Source organism: Hippocampus zosterae, chromosome 1, assembly GCF_025434085.1.
Source record: "Hippocampus zosterae strain Florida chromosome 1, ASM2543408v3, whole genome shotgun sequence".
In the NCBI taxonomy this organism is placed as follows: Eukaryota; Metazoa; Chordata; class Actinopteri; order Syngnathiformes; family Syngnathidae; genus Hippocampus; species Hippocampus zosterae.
The window spans coordinates 9066330-9091766 of record NC_067451.1 but is presented as its reverse complement, the minus strand read 5'-3'; the positions used below and the strand labels follow the sequence as shown (position 1 = coordinate 9091766).

Below are 25437 nucleotides of genomic sequence, written 5' to 3'. Positions count from 1 at the left end.
TTTTTAATCTTTGTATAGGTGGAAGGGGGCCATTAAAGTAATAATTTCATGACTGGCAGCTACCGCTGTGTTTCAACTGTGCATATGACAAATAAAATCCTGAATCTTAAATACGACGCATTGGAAGTGGATAGAAAATAAATATAATGCAAATATGCTACATTAGTGCATCCGTCATGTGATGCAAATATGATTAAACTCACGGGAAATACAATAAATATGATTTGAATATGCTACATTACAAGGCTATGGCCTTCCTCTGTGGAGTTGGGTGGTTCGCCCCGTGCCTGCGCGGGTTTTCTGCGGGTACTCCGGTTTCCTCCCACCTTCCAAAAACATGCATGGCAGGTTAATGGAACACTCGAAATTGGCAAACAGTTCAGCGTGCCCGAAGAACGCTGGGATAGGCTCCAGCACGGCCCTCGTGTGGATAAAGCAGTTCAGAAAATGAATGGACGGATGTTCAAATATGATGAAATGATACTACATAAAGGGTGTCCAGAACGTCTGAGGTGAAAGTGCTGTGCTACATCATGAATTACAAAGTCAACTTGACTGTAAATAATGACACAAACACATCTGCCAGTGGGAGAGATCCGATATGTCATCAGCAAGACAAATCAACTCCGACCGGACCAATCGCCACCACAACAAACTGCAAATCGGAAATTGACTTCCTCTCACAAGTGTGAGATTTGCACCAGGAAACAACACACAAACACACACACACATGACGCTACACAACGTACACATAAATGGAGGTGGACATGAATCTCCACGCTTTTGTGCTGCCGCACACTGATGGCTATATATTTTTTGCGCACACACATGGTTGTATTTTCTGTGATGTGACTCATGACTCCCCCTCACTGCGCGCAGACAAACTTTGAATGGGAGTGTGTTGTTCCTTGCAAAACCTTTTTTTCAGTCCTGCTGTCGGATTCACAATACGGAAAGAGAAAAAGGCAGTCTTGTTTATTATTTATTTTTTATTGTTACTTATTATTTTTTATTGTTAATAATTTCCCCCCTCCCAAAAAAGCAATTGACCATTTTTGGGAAAAAAGGTCATTATTATGACAATAATGTATTTTTAGAGGAAAACAACAGTAGTTTAGCGTGACAACCACACAGTGCAGAGGTTGGGTTCAATCCCAGCTCCAGCCTTCCTGTGTAGAGTTTGCATGTTCCCCCCGGGCCTGCCTGGGTTTTCTCCGGGTACTCCGCTTTCCCCCCACACTCCAAAAACATGCATTGCAGACTGTTTAACGCTCTAAATTGTCCCGAGGTGTGACTGTGAGCCCGGATGATTTGTTCGTCTGTGTGCCCTGCGATTGGCTGGCAACCGGCTCACGGTGTCCCCCGCCTACTGCCCAAAGATGGCTGGGATAGGCTCTAGCACCCCTGGCGACCCTTGTAAGGATAAAGCAGATCGGAAAATGGATGGATGGAAGGATAATATAGTCATAATAATAAGACAATATTATTTTGGGGAAGAAAATGTTGCCTTTAGGGAGGTGAGTCTGTCATTTGTCCACATTGAATCATATCCTTTAAGAATCAAAAATAAATAAAAAAATAATCTGATTTAGTTTTACCACAATATAAAGGTGACTGAGTTTCAATCAGACACTTGCCACCTGCTTGGGAACCTGTCAGACATTCCCGAAGCGAGCAAGCTGGTCGGCGAACATCTGCCGGGACATTTGGGCCCTTGCCTCTGCGCTGGTGTGAGGAGGATGAACATAATGACGTCGGCGCTCTCTGTACACTCTCGGCCTTGGCTTGCACATGAACAGTGCGCCCCATTAATGCAACACGAGGACGAGGAGGAAGAAGGTTGGTACGTTCTGACTTTGTTGTCCCGCCGGAAAAGAAAAATGTTGCTGCGCTGCGGGGGAGGTGACCCCATCATCTGCGACGCCATGGATGTGTGTCACCGTACATGAGTGTGTGTGTGTGTGCCCCCTACCACTCCCCCAGGCTGCATGCTTGTTCCCTCGCCCCAATGTGAGCTCTGATCTGTGGCCGTCGGTGATGTTGCATGACGGATGTTCCTGCTGTTAAACAACACTGACATGCTGCCTTTGTGTGTGCACGTGTGTGCGTGTGTCCTGTTCACGTTGTGGAGACTTAAATGCGAAGTTTTGGGTAACAACTTTTCGGGATTAATGCAGCCTAAAGGATGCCGCATTCATATCCTGTAGGCAAACTAAAATGGCTGACTTCCTGTATATTTGCAGCTACTACTTGCTGAGATTATTTTCCAGCGATAACTTCTTGAAATTTTTTTGGCGTGGCTTGTCATGGTAGACATGGCCACAAAAGTTTAAATGGATAAATCAAACTGGCTATGGGGAATTGCAACGTCAAAATTTCGCCCCATCATCGTATTTCATGCCATGATCTTTCAAATCATCAATTCATCTGACTCATTGTAAAAATCAATTCACTACACAAATGTTTATTCTTAGGTGTATTATCATACAAAATATATTTTGATTTGCACCACCCTGACTGCAGCACAACTATTGCTAGGATGGTCACGCACGTAGGCAAGATCGGTTGTTTGTTCCCTCCCACAACCGCGCAAACTCCCCTTTCTACCTGCGTCAATCTATCAAAATACCAAAAGAACGAAAACGGACTGCACTTTGCACTTCACTGGCCACAAGAATAGGCATGTGAAGGTCTGAATGTATTTTAGATAACCAGTGAAAATACGTTAACTATATTTGCCAAAGCCTGTTTTTTTTTAATTGATAGCTACATTGCGTAATTTCAGCTACCGTATTTTCACGACTATTCGACGCATCGTACTAATGGCCGCAGTCTCATTAATGCGTGACATTTCTGTATTTTACACATACACAGGACGCATCGTACGAATAGCCGCAGTTTTACAGTGGTAAAACATACGCCAGCTTAAACATACGGCATGCATGCGCGCACTCTAACACGTTAGCTTGAAGCATACGGTAGCATGCCAAAACATACAAATAAGATAAAAACACGTTTTTAAAAAGGCAACGAAAGCAGAACTGAGTTCGGGTGTATTTTATTTAGCCATCGTACAATGTTCTCACGTTTTTCGATCAATCATCACCTAGAAATCCATCAAAGTCCTCATCCTCTGTATCAGAAGCAGAGGACTGCACATCTCAGTTGTCATTGAATGCATCACATGCTAGTGTGAGTTGCTACGCATTGCCGAGCGGAAAGAAGGAGTAGCAACAGCAAAGTCAACATTTCTCTCGTGTGAAGCTTTCCCACATTTGAAAGTAAAGAACAGAGCGAAACATGGTGGCAGCGCGTGTGTGTGTAGAAAGAATTGAACAATTGTGCAAGTACCGTAATCCATCAAAAACGCCGCGTTCCCTCTCGTTGTTGCGTATTGTGGCGTAACTCGCCAAGCGCTGCCTCTCACTCTTTGTAAAGTTGTTTTTGCCACCGATCATCCATTGTTCCCATGCCGTTTGCAACTTTACTTTGAACGCCCGGTTGATGCCAATGTCCAGCGGTTGGAGTTCTTTAGTCAAGCCTCCGGGAATAACGGCAAGCTCAGAGTTTATTTGCTTGACTTTTTTTTTCACCGCTGCTGTGTGATGGGCACGCATGCCAAAAGCATAACCGGTGGCTTTAAGTTTGAACTGAGCTTCGTAGGCGTGCGTGTCTTTTTGTCGAATTTATTTTCAGGGGTTCTTAGAAACCAAAACCGGAGTTGTTTTGCAACAAAGCACATTGCCACACTCTATACAAGTGTTGGTACTGGCTTGAGGCGTCCACTTACACGCCCACCCTTCACCATTGGCGGACTAGCTTGTCTGTCCTCTCTCTCCTTCTCTCCATATATGTATATATACACGCCCACCCTTCCCTGATTGGCCGACTTCTTTCACAGTCACTTCCGTCTTTTCTCTATATAAACAGCGTGTCGGCAGTCAGTCAGATTTTGGAACTCAGCGCATATAAAGGACGCTCCGCACCATAAGGCGTACTGTGCATTTTGGAGAAAATTTAAGACTTTTAATGGCGCCTTATAGTCGTGAAAATACGGTAATTACATGTCAATGTTGCATTTAAGTACCGTTTTGTAGGCACTATAAAGCTCACCCAAAATAATTCAATTTTCTCAAAAGCCGACAGTGCGCCTTATAATACAATGCGCCTTGTATATGGCTCAATATTCGGATTTCTTGGGCCTACTATTTTAAATGTTCTGTAAAGCACTTTGGTTCAGATACAGCAGTTGTGAAAACTCTGTAGAAATACAGCTGTATTGTATTGTATTCCCTTGAGTCTAGCTGCATCTAGTGGGTGCATAACAGCCAATATTGTAGCTTCTATTCTATGCGCGTGAAAATATGAAAAGTTTTACTCGGCTCATACCTGTCATGTGCCCGCCCCCTCCCTGGCCTCCTGCCGTCCGTTGTTAATGTAAGCCATGTGGTGCGGGCGTAATGCCATTTAATGCTATTGTCTGTCAAATCTGCTTAGGGATCAGCCAGGCCGGGATGCAGCCCGGCGAGCCCAGGCTGGATGGGCAGATCGTGTGCCGCGGATGACGGGATAATCCAATCACGGTGGGCGGATCATGGGAAGCCCGCTCGGCGTATTGCTGCCAGGGAGCACCTGGATCTCTTTGGCTTCTGATTGTTTGCTGGTCCGGCACTCGATATAGACTGTCAAAGTGATGGTCTCCCAGATATTATTCACGTTATTTGAACGATAACACTCCATTTGTGGGTGTCTTGCTTTCCACACATTCGCGTTTCAGTGCTATGATGTAGTTGAGAAGGGCATACGCGGCTGTGATGTTTGAAGCAGCCCATCAATGTGAAGCACGGATGACTTCAAAGGCAAAGATTACAGAAAATGCGGAGGGCGGGAAATCAACCTTCAGGGTTTTACATAAAGTTTTACACACAAGCCGTCCCAAAAACCAACAGCATCCACTTCACAAGCGCATACAATAGCGCTCACTATTCATGCTGCTTTTTGGTCTCATTCACATCATTTGCATATATGGCTTGAAAAACGGGGAGGAGGAGGAGGAAATGGCAGAGGAAGAAAGTGACGAGGAGGAGTAGGCAAAATGTCATGGAGTCTGATGGCTTGATCTTTAAAGTATCTTTGATTTGGAGTTGGCCATTCGGGGCATGTTGCAGAGTGAGTCGTCGTCGCCGTTGTGTCAGTTATTATCTGACAGACTACCAGTGAGAGATAAGGTGCAAAGGTTTTTCAAGGCTTGATTAAAATCACAATTATTCAGGGTTTCGGTAAACGGTTTTAAACAACAGCAACATCAAAGAAGCTGCAGGAATTTGTGGCAAGTAAAGGCCATTTCTTGTACAGGACCAACAATCGTCAATACGAAAGAGAGAAGGAAGCCTTTTTTTAATAAAGAAAAAAATCCAAGCCATTACGATTTAGCAAAAACAGTAAATGACAAAGGCCGTGTATCTGAGGTGTACCTAATTGTAAGATAACAAGCTAGGTAGTATGCTTGGGTCGAGTCACGAAAGTCTCAGAGAAAAATTCTGTTTTTATTCTAAAGCAGGGGTGTCCAACCCTGGTCCTCGAGGCCCCTTTATCATATTTTAGATGTCTCCTTCTCCACCGCATCTGATTCAAATCATCCGGATCTTGTCTCCCAGTAAATGGCTTGTAGTACAAATCTCAATCTAATTAGCCGCATGTGGAGTAACAAGCTCCAGGACCGAGATTACCTGCCCGTCTGCATCTAATCCCGGAGATCATCTGCCTGCACTTACTCATTCCTCTTTTTTTTGCCCCTCGTACTCCCTTGCAGAGTCACGCGACCTCCGGTATTGAAACGTTTTCACTTCCCACGTCTTCCTGTTGGGATGATTTTGCATAGTGTTTAGATGCATGGATGTGGTTCAGAATTTGACGAGTATCCTTGATGTATCATTTGAGCTGTTTGGATGGTTGAACTGTTTTGTGAAAGTGATGTGAGGAGCTCTCAAATACTGGTCAAATCCTAACCTGAATAAAGCCTAGCCTATCCTTCAGATTAACCATTTTAACCGTTATCCAAACCGAAACCTACAAAAACATGGCCTGAACCTCTGACCCACAAACCCCGCCCCATAACAATGGTTTGAGGGTTAGCCCAACATTAATCCGCTAACCTACGAACCTTAACCCACTAACTCTGACAAACTAACTCCAAACGAAAAACTGAACCTAGCGAATACCCAATGAATCTATAATCCTAATCTACCAATCATCCAACCTTAATCCAAAACCTCATGCAATTAAACCCTGACCCTAAACACGAAGTAGTTAAATAAACCCTAATCAAACTACACTAACCCTAACCTCATCCAAGACATTCGAGTCTGATTCAATGATGTCTTATCACGAAGCTACCCGATTTACCTTGAACCCAAATAACCCTCACCAGCCCTCAGACCTGTGAACCGATGAACCTTAACGATGGTTCGGGCTAAATCCGAAACCTAACTCGTAAACCACTTACGTCAACTATCCTAAATTGCAACCCGCTTACCCATTGAACCGAATCCTAAATATCAATGGATAACTTTAATTCTAACTTTAAAACTAATCACAACCGTAACTGAGCCTGAGCCACAGTCTGTTCACATCTTGTGACAAACCTAACCCACTGAACCCAACCCCTAACCCACAACTAACCTTAACCTAACAGATTAACCCTCACTGACCTAACCAACCAACTCACTCTCAAGTATGAAATATTGCAAACTAATTGTAAACAGACTCAGTCCAACATGAGAGCAGACGTGTTTGTTTGGATGAACATTTTGCCCCGCTGTGTAGGAAACCCTTTGGGCGGAAAACCTGATTAACTCGGGAGGAATCGTTGCACTAATACGTGGCAAATAAGTGGATTAGCGGAGGGTCACTGCGGATTAGCCGCCGTCTTTTTTGTTCCACACCGACATCTCCCCTCCCCAAAAACCTCCCCTCGTAATCTGCTGGAAATCCTGTGAAGCAAAAGGCTGGCGGCCAAACGGGAATCCCATTGGTCCAGACTGGCTTTTTTTTTTTCCAGCAATATTATCAAATGGTATGTGAAGTTGTTTTCCAAGGTAAAGAATTTCAGTTTCATTCAACACTGCTTACCCGCGCTGTGGGTTAATAAGATAAGATATCCTTTATTCGTCCCACACTGGGGAAATTTAATATTGCCAATGCTGGAACTAGCAGACTTTGACAGCTGCTATATGACGGGGCGTTTTGCGTGAACCAGGCACTATTTTCGGTCTGTGAAATCAGAGTCATTTAGTTGTGGGTTTAGTCAGTTGAGGTTCCACTGTATGTGAACACACAACCGTACCTAATGCTGACCTTCCTTGTTCAATGTTCTTTTCCTTCAGCGGTGTCTAAAGGCGGGTGGCAAACCAGCTCCATTGCATGTTCGTGCCACCAACTGATATTGTCCTTCCACTGCAAAGAAACCAATGTGATTTGATGATGGCATGATGTCTTGAAGTTTGCTGCCACCCTTGAGTGTTGGTGGTCAAAAGCACAGTCGGATAAAATTTTTGCTCATATCGCAAGACAAAAATATTTCATCGAATCGACAGCTTGCAAAACTCACAAGTTTAGGCACTTGTATCTCAAGGCACTCTTGCATCATTACCTTTAATTGCTAAGTCATTTTAATATGTCTATTCATAATTTGTGGAGTTATGAATTGATTTTAATTTTTTTTATTGGGTTCATTTCAATGATATTTGGAGATTTGTGCATGTCACAGTCCACGGACAGTTATTAAAACTTAATTTTTAACGAATTTTCACAGAGTTTGTATGTCAAATTAACTCTCTCCATTGAAATGTATTGAAACACCATTAATCTGTCCCAGTGCCCTCAAAAATAGTTTTTCGGTGTTATGTTGTAAAAACAGCATTGTATTGAGTAACACCATCATAATAAGTTACCACAGGATGACCTGATTTTTATTTTATGTTTCTTATTTGTACTACAACTGATTTAAAATGAATGGCAATAAAATGAAATGCCACATGCTGACTTCACTGAAAAAAGTCTTTGAGTCAATTCGGCCTCAATTCAAGCCAAGACGAACCCTGCTTAGCGTAAGATTACCTCCTGGCTTTGGACCGTTGCCCTCCTCCACGCGCTGTCTGCTCGCCCACATAAAATACAGAGCATCAAAAACGCGCATTGCCATGACAACCACCCCACATGAAACCTCCTCTGCCCCCAACCCCCGTCTTTCCATTCTCACCGCCTGTCCTAATTGGCTGTCTGGTGCCGACGGGTTAGAGGGGTCGCCCAACGGATGAATGCCAAGGCGTCCTCTCAAACGTGGCCCCGCTTTCATTGCCGCTTGCCTCGGCTGAAGGGATGCCAGCGGGGCGGATAATTGGCGGGTGGGCGCGTGCTCGGAAGGACCTGGCAAAGTATTTGCAGCGTGTCCATCTGAAGGCAGCGCATCGAACTATCATTTGCTCTACTTCACAAACAAAAATTAATAACAATAAATGCCTGCTGGTTTGAGAAGGTGCCAAAGGTGGCAGGTGTTGGTGAAGCAACAGGTGCGTTGGAGGGTGACTGAACTCAATTGTTGCTTGGCACCTCAACAACAATGTAATTGTTTGTGGGTCATAACTTTGAAAGCGTTTTTTAAAGTATATGTTGATACCTATCGAGATTGGTACAGGTACGATCCTGAGTAATGGCCAAAATCCCATAAAATGGCACCTTCAAAACAAAATGTGCATTTGACAACATACATTATATTTACATTTATGTGCGTTCTGTCATGGATGATGATTTTGTGTCAATCAGGCATTCCAGAGAAGGTGCTAGTGAGCTAGAGAATGAAAGTCAGATATTTATTTCGCCGAGTTTGAGGATTTTAGCCCCATTAGAGCTAATATTGGTTAATCCTGAGTGAGCAGTCACCGTCACCAGCATCACGTTGAGCGGCAGGACACGCTTGAGTAGTTCTTTTCCTTTTTTCCAATATTGGTTTAAGAGCACGGGTCCACTGTGAGCTGCTCATTAATTAGCAAGTATGGCGTTTAATTGGCGCTATGTGGCTGGCGAGCACCTTTAAACTGCCGCTAATCCATCAGCCACCTCCCATTTTAATTGCCGCCGACAACATTTTAATTGAAGTGAAGGAGAGGCAGCTGGTTAAAGCTTTTACTTTGACAGGGGAAGTTGAGTTGCAAGCGGGGAGCTACATGTCCCTGGATGCTCTGAACTAAAATGCTTCTGCTTCTTGGGTACACTCAATACTTTTTACTGTCTAACCACATTTCCTTTGTGAGACATTGGAAGACATTAAAAGATCTTTTTTTTTGCAAACTAACCTTGTCGTTTTTGGAATGCGGGAGGAAACCGGAGTACCAGAAGAAAACCATGCAGGCACGGGGAGAGTGCGCAAACTCCACACTGCAAGGCCGGAGGCGGAATCGAACCCTGCACCTCTGCAGTGTGAGGCAGACGTGCTAACCAGTCAACCGCTGTTCCACCAAACAGAATACACAGATTTGCAAATCATTTTCAAACAATACTTAATTGAAGACACTACAAATACACGATTTTGAAGGTTCACGCAGACAACAATTATTGTTTCTAGCAAATAATCAGGAACTTATTTTAGCAAGTAAATGTCAAATCACACTCTGCACATGTTATAACAGCATGGCTTTTGGAGTAAAAGAGTGCAGGCAGTAGACTGGTCTGCCTGCAGTCCAGACCTGTTTCCTATTGAACATGTGTGCCGCATTATGATCCGTAAAATCCAACAAAGGAGACCCGGACTGTGGAGCAATTGAAACTTTACATCAAGCAAGAATCGGAAATAATTTTACAGACAAAGCTTCAAAAATGAGAGTTCCCAAATGTTTGTTGAATATTGGTTAAAAAAACATGGTAAACATGGCTGTCCCATCTTTTTGGAAATGGGTTGGAGCCATAAAATTATAAATTCATGATTATTTATTGAAAAGAAGTTTATGAATTTGAACATAAAATATATTGTCTTCGTCAATTCAATACAGGTTGAACATGATTTGTAAATCATTGCATTCGGTTTTGATTTATATTTCACACAACATTCCAACTTCATTGGAATTGGGTTTGTAACGTTTCACGGCAGCGTGCGGGCACAGTGCAGGTGACTTTCCACAGATGATTAACTCCATTATCAACCACAACAACACCACCAGTGGGTGTCTTCTTGTTTCTACGGCGACATCTCCTCCCGGGACGGCGGACGGGTCAGCACGAAAACAAAGTTTCACTCACCAGGGACACACTCACATCCGTGTACACACACACACCCGCACACACATACACACACACACACACACTCACACACACACACCTGTTCTCATCCCCCGCTGACAACACACACACACCGACCTGTGTTCATTAGCTCCCATGATGTCGAGCTAACCTAGCGACCAGATCCGTGGCTAACTCCCTGCTGCGTCTGCGTTCTCATTGGACAGCTTCCCAGGTGTCTCCCCCCCCGTTCCTCTGAACCTTCCCCACAACCCCCCACCCCCGCAACCGGTTTGTGGGCCATCTGCGGCAAGGACGTCAACAGAACTCACCGGGAACAGCTGGCGAGACGGGACCTGAGCCAGGGCCTGGCGGGTGGCGGCTTTGGGCAACTCGCTTTTAGATCACGACGACATGCAGCGCAGACCTCATCAAGCCACAAATAAATACACTGAGTTTTACTATGATACTAATTATTAACATCATCATTACTATTAGTATCGAAATTCTCAGTGGCCCTCATGCCTCTTTGCCTGCTTTATGCAGAGGCCAGCAAAGGAGGTTGTGGGCATCGCAGACAATCTTAAACTCTGGATATGAAATCTCTTGAAATGTCTTAAAACCCTAATTTAAAATTCCAACCCTGGCTTGACACCTTCATTTAAAAGCCTAACTTGAACCCATAATTTTGAAAGCTAATCTGAGCTAGAAACCTTGTTTGAAATGTTCACTTGAGACCCTATTGGAAACCCAAACACTGTCTTGAAACGCATATTTGGAACCCCGATCCCTGTCCTGAAACCAAACTTGAATACCATCATATTAAACCTTAACTTTAAACTTGGAAACATGAATTCCATTTTAAAACACTGACCCAAATTTAAAACCGTTAGAACCACCGTTTGAAACCCTATCAGTGGATTGAAAGCCTTACTTTCAGCTGGCACAAACACAATTTTGAATGTTTTGAAACTCGTAACCCTAATTTGAAACCCTATTTTGAAACTGTGCCATTCTGTGTTGAATACTTTTAAAAGCTCCACCTTCGACTGAAAGCCTAGAAAACGTGACCCTTTTTTAAAATTGATCGTCACTTGAAATCCTAACCAGGCTTGAAATCTTGAAACCCCAACAGATACCCAAGCAATACAGCATTGATACTGTGTCGTTGTGTGAACACACACACACACACACACACACACTCACAATGGCTTCAGTATCCTCCTTTGCTGTGTTCAGCGTAAAAGACCGCAGCAGATAAACAGCAAATCTTGCATTTGGCTAATTTTGCGTGAGCTCTGCGTGAAAGATGCTTAGGCTACTCCCCATGTCTGCATGTGTGCTAAACGTCCAGTACAGATAAGCTGAAATAAACAACAGACCTGGAAATAAATCCACCTCACTCTCGCTCTGCCGAGGGGGGGGGGGGGGGTTTGGGGGGGGGGGGGGGGTCGGCGAGCGAGGGCATCGGAAGAGCTCCCCGCAAAGCTCCTCCACATCACAGCAAGCGATCACTCTGCCACACAAATAGCAAAACACAGAAGCTGAGAGGAGAGGGAGGTACGCGTGTGCTTCCACGGGGAGGAATCACCTCTCATATCAGTGGTGCTTTTATCTGCCGGCTAATGAGCATCTCACTCACTCACACACACACATACACCCACGCACACACGCAAAGACACGCACACCCGCACTCTTCCTGAGCACGGCAGTTTCGTCAGCCCCATCTCTCTGCGAGTGTCCCACTTCCAAAAGCGTGGACGTCCGCTTTCATGGTTACGCAACGCCACTGCCAGCTTGTGAGTTGTTCAGCCTGGAAAGCCTTTGAACACGCTCTAACACTGCCGGCTCTAATGATTGTGCGTGTGTGTGAGCCATTATTAGTCAGTAAGTGATATATATATATATATATATATATATATATATATATATATATTTTTTTTTGCAAAGTAAGCAGCTACTAGCATAGGGAATTTACGTTAGCCTGATGCGCGAGTCACGAGGCACGCTGAGCTCCTCTAACGCTCATGAATTTAGGCTTACATTTGATCTTATACTAGCCAAGAAAAAATGTTTACTGTGTTCATATGTATTATAATATAAATAAAGAACTGATTATACATCTGCAACAAGCTGGGACATATCGAAACCTGTGACAGTAAGACAACCAACTTTCTATAGCACCTTTCAAAGGAAGCCTAACTGTATTTAATCATCAACCTGTCGGTCAATAACCTGTGACATCACCAAGTGTGACCTCATCAACCTGAGATGTAACCACCAATCACCAACTTGGGACATTATTAACCTGTGACCCCAACCAAGTGAGATCATCATGTGACCTTTTTCGGTGGTTAGCCTCAACATGCGACGCCACCCTGCTGTGACATCTTAACCCAATCTTAAATAGACGCCAACTTGTGAAATCATCAACCCATGACATCAGTCCCCTGGTCGACAATAAACCTGTGACATCACTCACCAACCTGCCATGTTGAACCCTTTCATGCACCCTGGAACCTGATAACACGTTCAGCTGTCCACTGAAATGGTTAAAATGCTTTCTGTCAAATTCTGAGCCGAGCGGCCTCGTTGTGACGAAAGCCGGTGGTAGTGGTGGCGCCGCTCGGAACGGTGCCTTGTGCTCCAACATGAAGATGTGCTCGCTTGCATCTCCACACGGTCTAAAAGCTCTTGTAATGGACGCTAATGCCACCGGCTCTCGTCCGCTACGCACCGCTAATGTGTCCACTTCCTGTCGATGGCGAGTGTGTGTGGCGGGAGAGAGCTTCAGGATGTTGATGATGACGATGAAGATGCTGGGGGGGTTTGCAATGATGGCTGCGGAGTTTTGCCAGCGACAGGAGGCACAAAATGGTGGGCTGATGGTGTGTGTGTGTGTGTGTGTGTGTGTGTATGTGTGTGTGCATGTGTGCGCGTGTGCGCGTATAAGTACTTTTATCTTCCGTCCGCATCAGCCCGAGTGAGATTTTCCATCTATACTCTTCATCTTCATCATCCTCACTTTGTTCCTGTCCTCCGCACATTAAAGCTCACCGACGTACACATAAGTCTTTCACAAATGTACACTACTCACACACACTCCTACGATACAAAGACAAAATCTCACAAGTAAACTCTAACACTCAAGATACGAATACCCACTCTCACACGAACAAAAATACCACCATTTTGCACGCACACACACTGTCACACACACATGCACTCTCTCTCTCACACACACACACACACACACACACACACACATTTGTTTTCCCTTGTCATAACACGTACCGCACAGATGCCCCTCTCACACTCGTACTCTCCCTCAGACACACGTGCATGTATCTAACAAAGACACAATCACATGCAGTCCTTCCCGCACTTTTGTTTACCCATATCTTAAGACATTTACCCACGCGCGCGCACACACACACACACACACAAACACACACACAAAACCCCGCATATACAGAAACTGAGAGATTTCAAGCAGTGTGTGACAAGTGGATGTTAAATATCTTGTTTCTCCTTTCTGGATTTTGACAAGAATGCCTGAGAGGTTTTGTGAAAGACACCCGGGAACCCTTTGAACTTGCAGTTCAATGCAGTTTTCCTTTCACTGATGTTATCTGCACCTCGTGGTTCACGAAGCATGTAGCTAACGCGTACGTAGCAAGCGATATGTTGGCCTGGGGGAGCGCCTCGCCAGATGGACGCGTTTCCTCTCTGATGGACGGATTACGATGATATGGGCCAGCAATTTGGATTGCATCCAGATTATCATCCATGGGCCTCTCCCATCACGTGAGCGTGCTTCTTCATGCTATCGAGCTAAAAGATGCCGTTATCTGTCGTCCTTTTGCGTGTTCCTTTCCAGATCGTTGCTGTTCGCATGGAGACCAATCGCACCAGCGTCCAATTAATACGCACAACATAAAATTACGTCCCTTCCACAGTTCAACTCAATTTAGTCCCCATTCTCTTTACCATACTGGAAATGACACCTGTACTTAACTGCAGCATAAAAGTTCCATTAAACTGTGAAACCAAAATAGCAGTGCATATCCAGTCCGAGAGGTGTGCAAGTGTGTGTAAGTGCGTGTGTGTGTGTGGTCAATAAATGCAAAGCGCGTACATCAGGAGCTCATTTGCATCCGAGTTCCGCACTTAAAATTGCATTTCATTGTCCACTGAGGCAACATTTATCATTTGCTCCATTTGCCTTGATTATTTCTGCTTAAACATGCACGAGCACAATGCCGAAAAGTCCAATTCAATTAGCAGATGCGTCTTCCGACCAGTATTTCTACTACAGTGCATTCACTTGCTTAGTGAACTCTGACCCCGACAAGGCGGGGACCTCTGAGGGCAGAACGTGCTCTTAAAAAGTGTTTCATCAAATAAAATATGATCACATATATTTTAATATGATTCATAATTAAGCTTAATGATGGATGGATGGATGGACGAGTGAACCATCCAGGACTTGAGCGCTTTGCAAGGCTAATTCCAGTTAGTTGCTCTTAATTCCAGGATGAGAAGTCATTCAAAAATTAGAACGGTAAGTTGATGCTTTTTGCCGCAGTGCTACCAATTACACAATAAAAAGATTTAGTAGCTAGGTCCAAAAAATAAAAAATAAACCCCCAATAGAGCACGTCAAGTCACACATTAAAATTAAAAGGCCGCAACAAAGGTCTGCAATTAAATTTGCAATACGCCCTTGTACACTCATCAATAAACAAAGAAAGTTGCTTAAACATGGCCAATTATGCAATAGCGCTTCAGTAATCCTCCAGATTGAGTCGAGTGTCCCAAAAAAAAATGTCTGCAACTAATGTTGTGTCGATCTGCAATTCTTTTTACAACATGCCCTCGTATGATGATGCAATGATCAAAATAAAAATGTGCAACCAGCAACCCACACGGAGTCACATATCAAATTGCAACATAGGCATTCTAGTTAAGAAATTATTTTTTTTCTAAAGTTTGCTTTGCTGAAAAATGTTACGAATTAAACAATAGATATTCAGTAACAAGATTAAAAAAATGAAAACCAACAAACTAAATTGAGTCAAGTGTCAAATTAAGGCGTGTGCCGAAGACTTTCTACAGCTGCATTGAAAACAACATGCATGACAATATGTCCCTCTGGGATGACACGATGACCACAAAATATATAACATTTGCTTGAAAACGTCACCAATCACACCATTTCGAGACATATCTACATAAATGCACAACCAACAAAGCCTTTTGAGTTGCATCAAATTACAAACTGCAACAAAGGCATTTTAACCTGCAATTATTTTTGACAATATGCCCTTTCTATCTTCACGCAAGGATGAAAAACATGTATGACTTTAGCTTTTTAGCGTTCCAAGCCGGCACTTTAAACCGGGCGCGCACGCCAAAGCAAGCCGACACGTCACCGTCGGGCTGACAAAAACGTTAACGAGCGCCAACCCAATTCCAGTTTCCCCGACAATCCTCCCCCTGTGGATCCTTAAGTGGAGCTGATGGAAGGTTGGGCCGGCCGTCATTTGCATAATTGTGATGTTAATGCGCTGAGCCGTGGGACTTGATTATGTTGCATATTGATTGCGTTGCACAGGGAATGGCGGAAATCCGATTAGACAACGGGATTCCCGCCATCTACTATCATAAACTTGGTCAAAATCAGGCGGCGGGGAGGAAACTCACCGTTCTCGGGGTGCTCCATTTCGCCGATGCTGCCGTCGGGCGTGGTGCGCTCGTAGTGGTCCTCAGGCAGTGCCAGCGGGCCGATCCGAGGCCCGGACGACGACTTGGAACTGGGAGTCTCCGACTCGTCCAGCCCGCTGTCGTAGTAGCTGTGCTGGGAAGCATCCTGCAGGTCCTGCGCCTGGTTGGCAGTGGAGAAGGTCACCCGGCGCTGCGGCAGCTGGGAAACAGAAGTTACAATGTTACATTATTAACGAGGTCATTAACGATGAAAAAAAAAGATGAACTATGGCAAGTCACATATCATATCCAAGGCCGCATCGATGGCTTTCAGGATGTGCAGTTATTTCGTCAATAAATCCTCGAATAATGAGGCAACGACCCCAATAAATAAATAAATAAATAAACATCCTGTCTACAAAGTGCCAATATTCAATGACAGACGGTAGAAATCAACAAACTACAAAAAAATGAATAAATAAATCAAGTCGTATATCAAGTTAACGGCTGCAATGAAGGCTTTCACAATCTATGACAAGTTTGGCAATAGGACCTTGTATGTATGTATGTATAAAATGACCACATAACTTTTTTTTTTGCTTGACAACATCACCAGTCACTCAATAAAGTAATTCAGTAAAAGGGTAAAAGATTATCTTAAAACACATCAAGTTGTCGGAAATCAAATTAAAGCCCATGACGAAAGCATTCTACGATTGCAATAATTTTGGAAATAAATCCTCCGGTGAGGAATCAATGACTAAAAACATCACCCGACAAAAAGTGAATACGACCCAATAACATCGTAGAAATCGGCAAAGTGCAAATCGCGTCTCATCGTACATGAAATTAAAGCTCGCGTCAAAGGAATTCAAGATCTGCAAAAACTTTGGAAATATGAAGTGAAATGATGACGCAACGATCAAAAAATATCACAAACCCAAGTGTCCATTTTCAATAACAATATAAAAGATCGACAAAAAAAGACAAAACTCCCCTCAAAAACAACCCCATCACTGTCAGATATCAAATTAAAGATTCTAGATGTACAATGATTTAAGCAACGTGTCTTCCTATCATAATACAACACCCCCCCAAAATGTATATTTATTCATTTCTTTTCCCTAGAAAGGTGACCATACAAGAACGACACTGAGTCATATTTCTATTCAGCGACCGAGACAAAGACTTTCTCAATTGACAAATACTGTAGTTTGGCACTATGCCCTCCTATGTTGACACAATGACCAAAAACATGCCCAAAACTCAATTATGTGACAAAAGCATTAAAATAGCCAGAAACTCAAAACTCTTCCAATTTATGACATGATGATTTATCACATCATGTCATAAATCTAATCAAAACCAGTGACTATCGCTGTCTGGATCTGGAGTCCCTGAATATATTTGGTGCCACCTCGAGCCAGCAGGTGTCCATGCAGATGCCTGAAGGGAGCCATTTTGTCTGCCCGGCTATCAATCACGCGCATGAGTCGTCTTAAACGTGCCGAAACGCAACACGGACACGCGACGTCTTTCCCGCCGCGTTCTCGTTGGCACGGCGGAGTTAATTTGGAGTTGAAATGTCATGTGAAGGCGGCGAGTTAGTTTGCATAAAGGCAGCGGGCTGAAAACAAACTTTGACGCTTCATTGACTTCGTCTTTGCGGAGGAGGAGGAGGAGGAGGAGTAAGCTGTCTGACTTGATGCTTTTATAATTAAAATATAATTAGCTGTCCATGTAGCGCTGCAGGACACACACGCGCACTGAGCCAGACACACACACAAACGCACCTGAACAGGGACAGCCAGATAAACAGCACATCCCTGGCTGGCCCGATACTCTGTCACCATAGAAACAGGTGTCATCCTACTCGCGACCCTGAACCACTTCAAACGGCACCAAAATAATTTTTGGGTGTTTTTTGGCGACCATCCACAGTATGGTGCCTCAGTAGGAAGCCGCGGTGCAAGAGATCAAACTGGCGGCAAAACTAGCGGTGGCCAATTGCGACACCTCTGAGGATTGAATTGAGCAAGGTTTTTTTTTTTTTTTTTTCAAATGGAGAACAAACATGGTAATAAGGTCACAGTAATTTGGATAAGTAAACATAATTGTTGTGGTTTTTGCTGCCGTTTCAACAGGCAAAGTAGAAAAGTATCGGAGGCTGGCATCCTTCACGACTACCCAATACCGTAAAATAAGACCGGCATTGGCCTGTCACCGATATCTAGTATTGGTACTCGTCCATCCCTACTAAAAATGCAGCATGTCAAGTGACAAACATTGAATGAACAATCTTCAGTTTGGAAAAAAAAACAACAACAAAAAAGACGGACAGAAAAATGCCAAACAAGTTTAGTAACAAACATGTATGCTAAAAAGTATCGTGTGAGGAATGCTGAAAAAATAAATAAACACTTACAACTGCTCTGTAAAAAATGTTGCTGAACAAATTGTGAGTTATATAGTATCAAATGTTTGTGAAATATTCAGCGATAAAAGCTGAGTCATAAATGACAAGTTGTAGTGTAACAAATTGGTTAAAAAAAATATCGCGTAACAGGTGCCACAAACAAATATTGAGGCACTGCAGTTTGGAGTCACGGGTGTCCAGGAGAAAATGTTGAGTTACAAGTGGAGAGCAAAACTGGGTTAGAAGTGTCAAAATAAAATCAAGTAACAAATGTTGAGTTATAGACAGAGTAAAAAACGGACGTCCAACATCCCTCTCGATGCCGTCCCAACTGTCCCATCGACACCTTCACAGCAGGAACCAAACGCAAAACCGCTTTGGCAGCAGTTCGATGCTCAAACACTGACACGGGCGCGTAAACACACACATACGCGCATGCACACACACACACACACACACACACACGCACACACACACACACGTGCATGTTAGCAGTAGTTCAGGACATGTCGGAGCGTGTTATTAATAAACACTTCCTGCTTCCTGTTTCCTGCTGCAGGATAGGAATCGGTGTTTGGCTCTAACAAGCCAGACGTAAAGAAACCGATACAAAAATGATCATGACTCCTTGCCCGCCTGTGTAATCGGCGAATGCCAAAAGTGTGAAAATGCAGAGATTCCACACACGTCTACTTTTCCCCGGAGGTGTTATTTATTTATTTATTTTTGAAGAAGCTCGATTTCTGCTTAAGTACCGAGTATGAGGACTTCTGCCACATGCACGCACGCACACTGTGACAAACCCTTGTTTGTTTTTGTCCTTTTTGTATTTGTGCGCTGGCGTGTTTGTTTGCCATAAATAGAAGTTGTCGTCTCCGCTTTCTCAGCGCTGAGCACATCACAGTCAAGAAACAAACGTCAAAAAAAAAAAAAAACCACAACCTCACTGTCACCCGAGGAAGCCTTCAGATTCAGCAACAGCGCCGTTTGCGGGACGCCCACACGCGGCCTGTATTTATGTTCGATTCCCACGTCGCGTGTGCTGGCTCCTCCAAGCTAGCCGCTATGAGCTAACATACACTTGGTGAATTCATTCACAACAGTGTGGTAGCATGATGGGTTCCATCTAGTGGTGCATAAAAGAATTACTGCCCGAGTGCAGTTCAGTTGTTTTTCACTTTTAAGTTCACTATATTTAATCGGCATTTAATCGGTGACAAGGGTTTTTTAAATTTGAAATATTAAGGCATAATTTGCATTCCAATTTGATGTGAAGTACATTTTAAACGCAAAGTCAATGGATCATAAAAGTAATCCAACTTCACAATACTGTAGCAACACAAAAATCTGTCTTGTTTTTCGTGAACACTTGGGCCGACTTTGATCCTATTTTTTCAACGTTGGTTATTTCTATGGTAGTCTATAAAATTTGATGTGATGCATAAAAGCTTGTTTGGTAGGGGGGACGTGTTTCATTTGCTTTTACGAAAAGCAAAGGGAATAGAAAATCAATTAAGAGAGAGCAATCTGATTTTTGTGACCGAAAGTAAACAATTGGTCCACGCCTCCAGTTTGAGCGAGTAATGCATACGATTTTTAAACACACACACACACACACACACACAAAGTACAAGATAGAAAGAAGACATGAGGAGGAAGAGGAAGTAGGAGAGGAGGAAGACGTGGAAGAGGAGGAGGAGGCGGATGCTCGCTGATGATTAAAAAGCAACCACGAGAGGAGAAACGAACGACGCCTCGCCGGCTGTTTGTCAGCCGAGACACAAAGCGGAAGATAACACACCGCCAGTGTGTGTGTGTGAGAGAGAGAGAGAGAGAGAGAGAGCTCCTCATTACCTCGCTGTGTGGGAGATAAGAGTGTGTGAGGCTGCATTGTGCATGCTTATAAAAAGTGTGTGCTTATCAAGTATGCATGCCCACACACACAAACACACACACACACACTCACGTACATACACACGGCTAACGTGGAGAGCTGCGACATCCCATAATTCCACACAACAGCACTACATCAGCTTCAGTGCACAATGAATGACGAAACACAAATGAATGCGTGTGTGTTTGTGTTGGCAGGAGAGAAGGAGTGAGTATGTTTTGCATGTGTGAATAAGTTTTGTTCGTCAGTAAGTGAGTTTCTGTCGTCAGGGAGTATGAAAGTGTGTGTGTGCCTGTTGTGAGACAGTTTGTGTGTTAAGTGTGTGAGTGTGTCTCTGTTGCGAAAGAGTTTGTATGCGAGTGCGTTAGGCATGTATGAGTGAATGAGTGAGAGAGTCTGTCAGTGAGTGTGTTGTGAGAGCGAATGCTTGCTAGTGAGTGAGTGAGTTGTGAGATGTGAGAGGGCATGTGTTTGAGTTGTATATTCTGAGAGTGGTTTTGTGAGCGTGTGTGTGTGCGTGTGTGCCTGCGCGTGTGCGCTCGCATGCACAAGTTGCAGCCGCCTGCAATCGGCCGCACAAAATCGAACCCTTTAGGGATGCGCCGATGTCGGACGAAGCAGATGTGTCCATGCTGTCCACCCACGTTATTCCGACAAGTTCTCCGAGTCATGAAAGCACTCTTAGGATGGCCGCACACGTTTATGCCAGTATGGGATGCCGCTCATCTGTTTCACAGACAAAATTCGCGTTTGGTCACAATAACAACAAAATCTCCGACACCTGAAAAGAGCCTAAATTGGCTGCTTCAAACCAAAATGGCCGACTTCCAGGCAATGTTGAGATGTTTTTGTGGGTCTGCCAAATTTTATGTGCTAATTCAAACTCGGTGGGTGAATTTTCAGACTTCAAAAGTAGCTTGTTGGGTCTAAAGTGACTGTGTCCTCTGCTGATTCCTGACAGTGATTTATAAAATCAAGACTGGACAAATTACACACATCATCTAAAAACAGGCAAGCTAAGATGATGACTCCTTCCCTTTTTTTCAGCAGCAGCCCATTAAGGCAGCAAAATATCGAGGCATGAACTCACTGAGCATGAGGCTAACAATGGAAAAGATCGAGAATTGATGAATAGCTCTGCCTTTGAAGACAAACAATTGAAGTTGACAAATCCCTTCCTTTCCTCACAGCAGCAGCCCATTTAGGTAGCATGCTTGTCAGGTGCCGTTTGCTGCTAATGATGGAAAAGATCAAGAACTGACTCATCGAGCCACCATTGAAAGACCGTCAACACACAAGATTAGAACTCTCTCCCGCTTTACGAACAGTAACCTTTTGAGGCAGCAGACTGGTCAGGCCTGAAATGAGGCTTACAACTAAAGATGGAAAATATTGGGAATTGACAAATTCCCGATTGAAATACACTATTGAAAGACCGTCAACAAACACTACTACGACTCTTACCCTGTTTACTGAAAGCAACTACATGGGTTGCAAACCAACAATGAAACAGACTAGACGGGACTGAAAGGCTGGTTGCTACTTAAAATGGAAAATATCAGGAATTGACATCACAATACACAATTGAAACACCGTCAAAAAACAAGACTATGCATTTTTCCCTCCTTACTAACACCAGCCTGTTCAGGTAGAAAACTATCGGGCCTGAAGTGCTGCTTTGCGCGAATTACGGAAAAGGTGAGGAATTGACCAATCTATATACACCATGGAACGGCCATCTACAAACATATTTATAACACGCCGACTACCTCCCACGCAACCCGTTGAGTCACATGTGCTCATGTGAGCATGGCGAGCGGGAGAAGGCTTCAGCATCAAAGGCAGCTTGTCTGTCGGGCACCCGTCATGCATGAACGTCTCAGAACCGACTCGCTCGAGGTCAGGCGGCCAAGAGCGCAGAGCGCATTTCGGGCGGGGATTTTCCTGAGGCGTTCGCGTTAGCATGAGCCGCTTTCATGTTGGCCTTCCCTGGAGTTCCCCTTGTTCTTCAGGCGCTAATTCGCCGAAAGTAAACCTGTGAACAGGCACAAGAAAATCCTGCGAGGTAATCAGGCCTAGACGGAAAAAGATTAAAACCATCTGAGTGGAAGTTTACCAATTATTTGAATTAGCTGATGAAGCATGATGATGTGTGTGCGCTCGTGCGCATGTGTGTGTGATGTGAGAGTTGTGGGTGTGTGTTCTGACCATTATAGTGTGTGTGTGTGTGTGTGTGTCTATACGTTTGTATTTTCGTGTAGGTGAGCATAAGTGAAGGAGTGTCAGTGTGTGTATGTTTGAGCCTGTGTGTGTAAATCAATGTGTGTTCGTGAAAATGTGTGTTTGTGTGTGTGTGAGTGAGTGTGTGTTGGCAGTGACATTTTACACAAACACACATAGTCACACTCACACAAAAGAGGTCATCTGAGTCCATCATCTGCTTCCAGAGTTCAGTAGAACGCCAACATTTGTCTGCCCTGCAGGTGCGCTCGCCTGTGCATGTGTGTTGACACTGACACTTGACATGGCAAGCTGATGAACTCTCAAGCGACACACACCCATTCACACACAAGTGAGAGGGGAGGAAAAAAAACCATAAATCTCCTTTCTCCGCTGCTATTTTTCAATTTGCTGCCTGGCTGCTCCCCCCGGCCGACGCTCAAACTTCCGGACAGAACCCGAACGCAGCACCGACGGCTGACCGAAAAAAAAAAGCTCTGCAAAAAAGAAACGGACGACTACTCAACGCTTTTTTTTTGTCTGAATGTGCGCATTCGAGAGCTGCTGACGCTTCTCCGCTGTCACTCTGACACCACAGGCCTCCTTTTGTGCATCTTCTTCTGCATACACACGCACTCACTCACACGCACGCAGGCGAAAGCCGCTTAACGGAACGCTATCAGTCCAAAGCAGCACTGCAGGTACGGTGTTTAATTTAATATATGCAACAGTCATGTTTCTTTGTTGGAGGGGTCCGTGCAAGAAGGATGAGGATTAGCAAAACGGTTGTCACAACACGCAAAAAATGTTTTTCAAATGGCAATTAACGCCACAATGGTCTGCATGCTAAAGCTGCTATCAATCAGATACACCCTCAGGCTAATGAAGCTAGCCCACAGAAAGGTTAACGAGAACGCGCAAAATGACGAAACCAAAATTGGAGCATAATTTTCGGAAACGAAATTGAACAAAAATGAGTCTTTTATCGATAAATAACTAAAAGTACATTTCATGTGGATTAAAACCAATTACAATTGGCGAAAAATCTATTGTTAAATCCATACATGGGTTTTTAAGGTTAGTTTTGATTTTCTTTATTTCATTTCATCTGGTTTTACAACAGGGTCCAGCACACTGTGTTTCGAAATGTTTCGGAATTGTAGTTCAACATCAACAGTATATTTGTAAGTCTGTCAGTATGTCTATGTGTGACAGCTTCTATTCTATCGCAAATTAAACCACTTGCCTTGTAGTGGAATGGAATATTTCTCACGGTGAATAACAGCCACAAATGTGGAAGTCCCTATGAGAAGTTGACAATTCGGCAGCAAGGCAAGGAAAACGTGCACTTCAAGGAACACTGTTTACAATTTAGTGCCATCTAGTGGTGAGGTAACACAATGCAATGGCCTTGGCTCAGAGCGCGGCCATTTTGAAGCACATGTGCCACAGTGCGCCAGAGAGACTAGACTTTGCAAGCCTACCACCGATTAATTCAGCAGAGGTGCAAGCAAAATAGGAAGCCAGATGATTTATCATAGTCCTCAAGTGACGGAACGAGTGCATGGCAGTGTTACACATGCTGTTGAAGAACTATATTCACTATGTTTGTCTTCTTCGGGTATCCGTAGCAGTAAAATGGCTCCAATACATGACAGATTCATGGGAGGCGCGCCTTCTGCAATATAATTAGCTACATTTAAAAAAAAAATACATTGAATTGAATTACCCTCCCCCCCAAAAAACAACCCTCAAATCACAAACCGGCTGTGAAAATTAATGCCAACTAATTGTATCTGAAAAACAAGTAAAAACCAAATAAATAACTTGAATTAAAAAAAATGACATCCAAAACAATTCTAATCCTGGCCTCGCAGTGCACAAGCGTCAACATGACGAGCTTGTTGCAAACAATCAGCAAGCATTCACAGGCTAATGTGGCTAGCCCACAGAAACCAGGGAGCATCAACATGCTAATACAGTTCGTCACGAGCACATTCACAGGCTAATGAGGCCCACCACATCTCCCAGCTAGCATAAGCATTTTAGTAAAGCGAGGTGATGGCAATCAGATAGAATCCAGATGCTAATGTGGCTACCCCAAAGCAACTAAAAAGCATTAACATGCTAATGTAGTTAGCTGATAGCAAACACATTTACAAGCTAACGTACCAAAGCAGCATGGCTAGCAAGCAGGTAGCGGGTGAAGTCGTGACATTGTAAGAGGAAATGAAGTCTAGCGGAAAGTGATGTAATGCTTTAGTTTAAGCTGCGTGAGGTCAAATGTGAGCGTGACAATGAGTACACGTAACAATCACACATGTGTGTGACAGTAAAGAATAACAACGCTGATCCTGTTTGACAGCTTCAAGGGCCAAAGGTGAAATTGTGGCGGTTGTCTGTTTTGTGTGAAGAGACACTTTTTGCATTGAAAAGTCAAAGTTTGCCAGGTCAGTGCTAATCGACCTTGCAAGTCCACCTTGACAATTAATCACCTTGAACCTGATGCTGGCATTAACCGTTCCCTATTCAAGTCTGGAAACGGGTTCTTTATTTATTTATTTTTTTGTTTTATATACTTTTTGAGAATGGAGGGGAAAGGTGCGCCAACTCAGTGGGGATACTAAAAAAGGTTGTGCATTTGGGAGACGCAGCTATACGCTGAGTCTATAAATCACACAGGCTTGCTGCGTGTGTGCACGCAGGTGTGCGTTAAAACGTTTCCATACGTGTGGATAAAAATAGCCTGGAGGGGGCATGGGGTGCAAGGAGTCGGGGCGTAGAGAGAATTGCGCTCGCAGGAGGTCGGGTCGATTGTGTGGAAACAATAGAGGACAGAAAACCATGACAGTTTGTGAAGAGTTGCAAATTTAAAAGACAGGAACCATGAAAACGGGGCCAGAAGACTTCAAATATGACAGCACTTCAA

At 43.9% G+C, this 25437-nt stretch overlaps 1 protein-coding gene across 2 annotated transcripts in view; it reads right to left on the bottom strand.

Moving 5' to 3' along the window:
* The window catches only part of LOC127600338 (protocadherin-1-like), a 110958-nt gene that overhangs the window by 33524 nt on the left and 51997 nt on the right, over positions 1–25437 (bottom strand). For both annotated transcript variants that reach the window (XM_052064879.1, XM_052064928.1), the window contains exon 4: positions 15979–16198. In XM_052064879.1, the coding sequence (XP_051920839.1) occupies positions 15979–16198 (220 nt within the window). The remainder of the gene's footprint in view (positions 1–15978; positions 16199–25437) is intronic.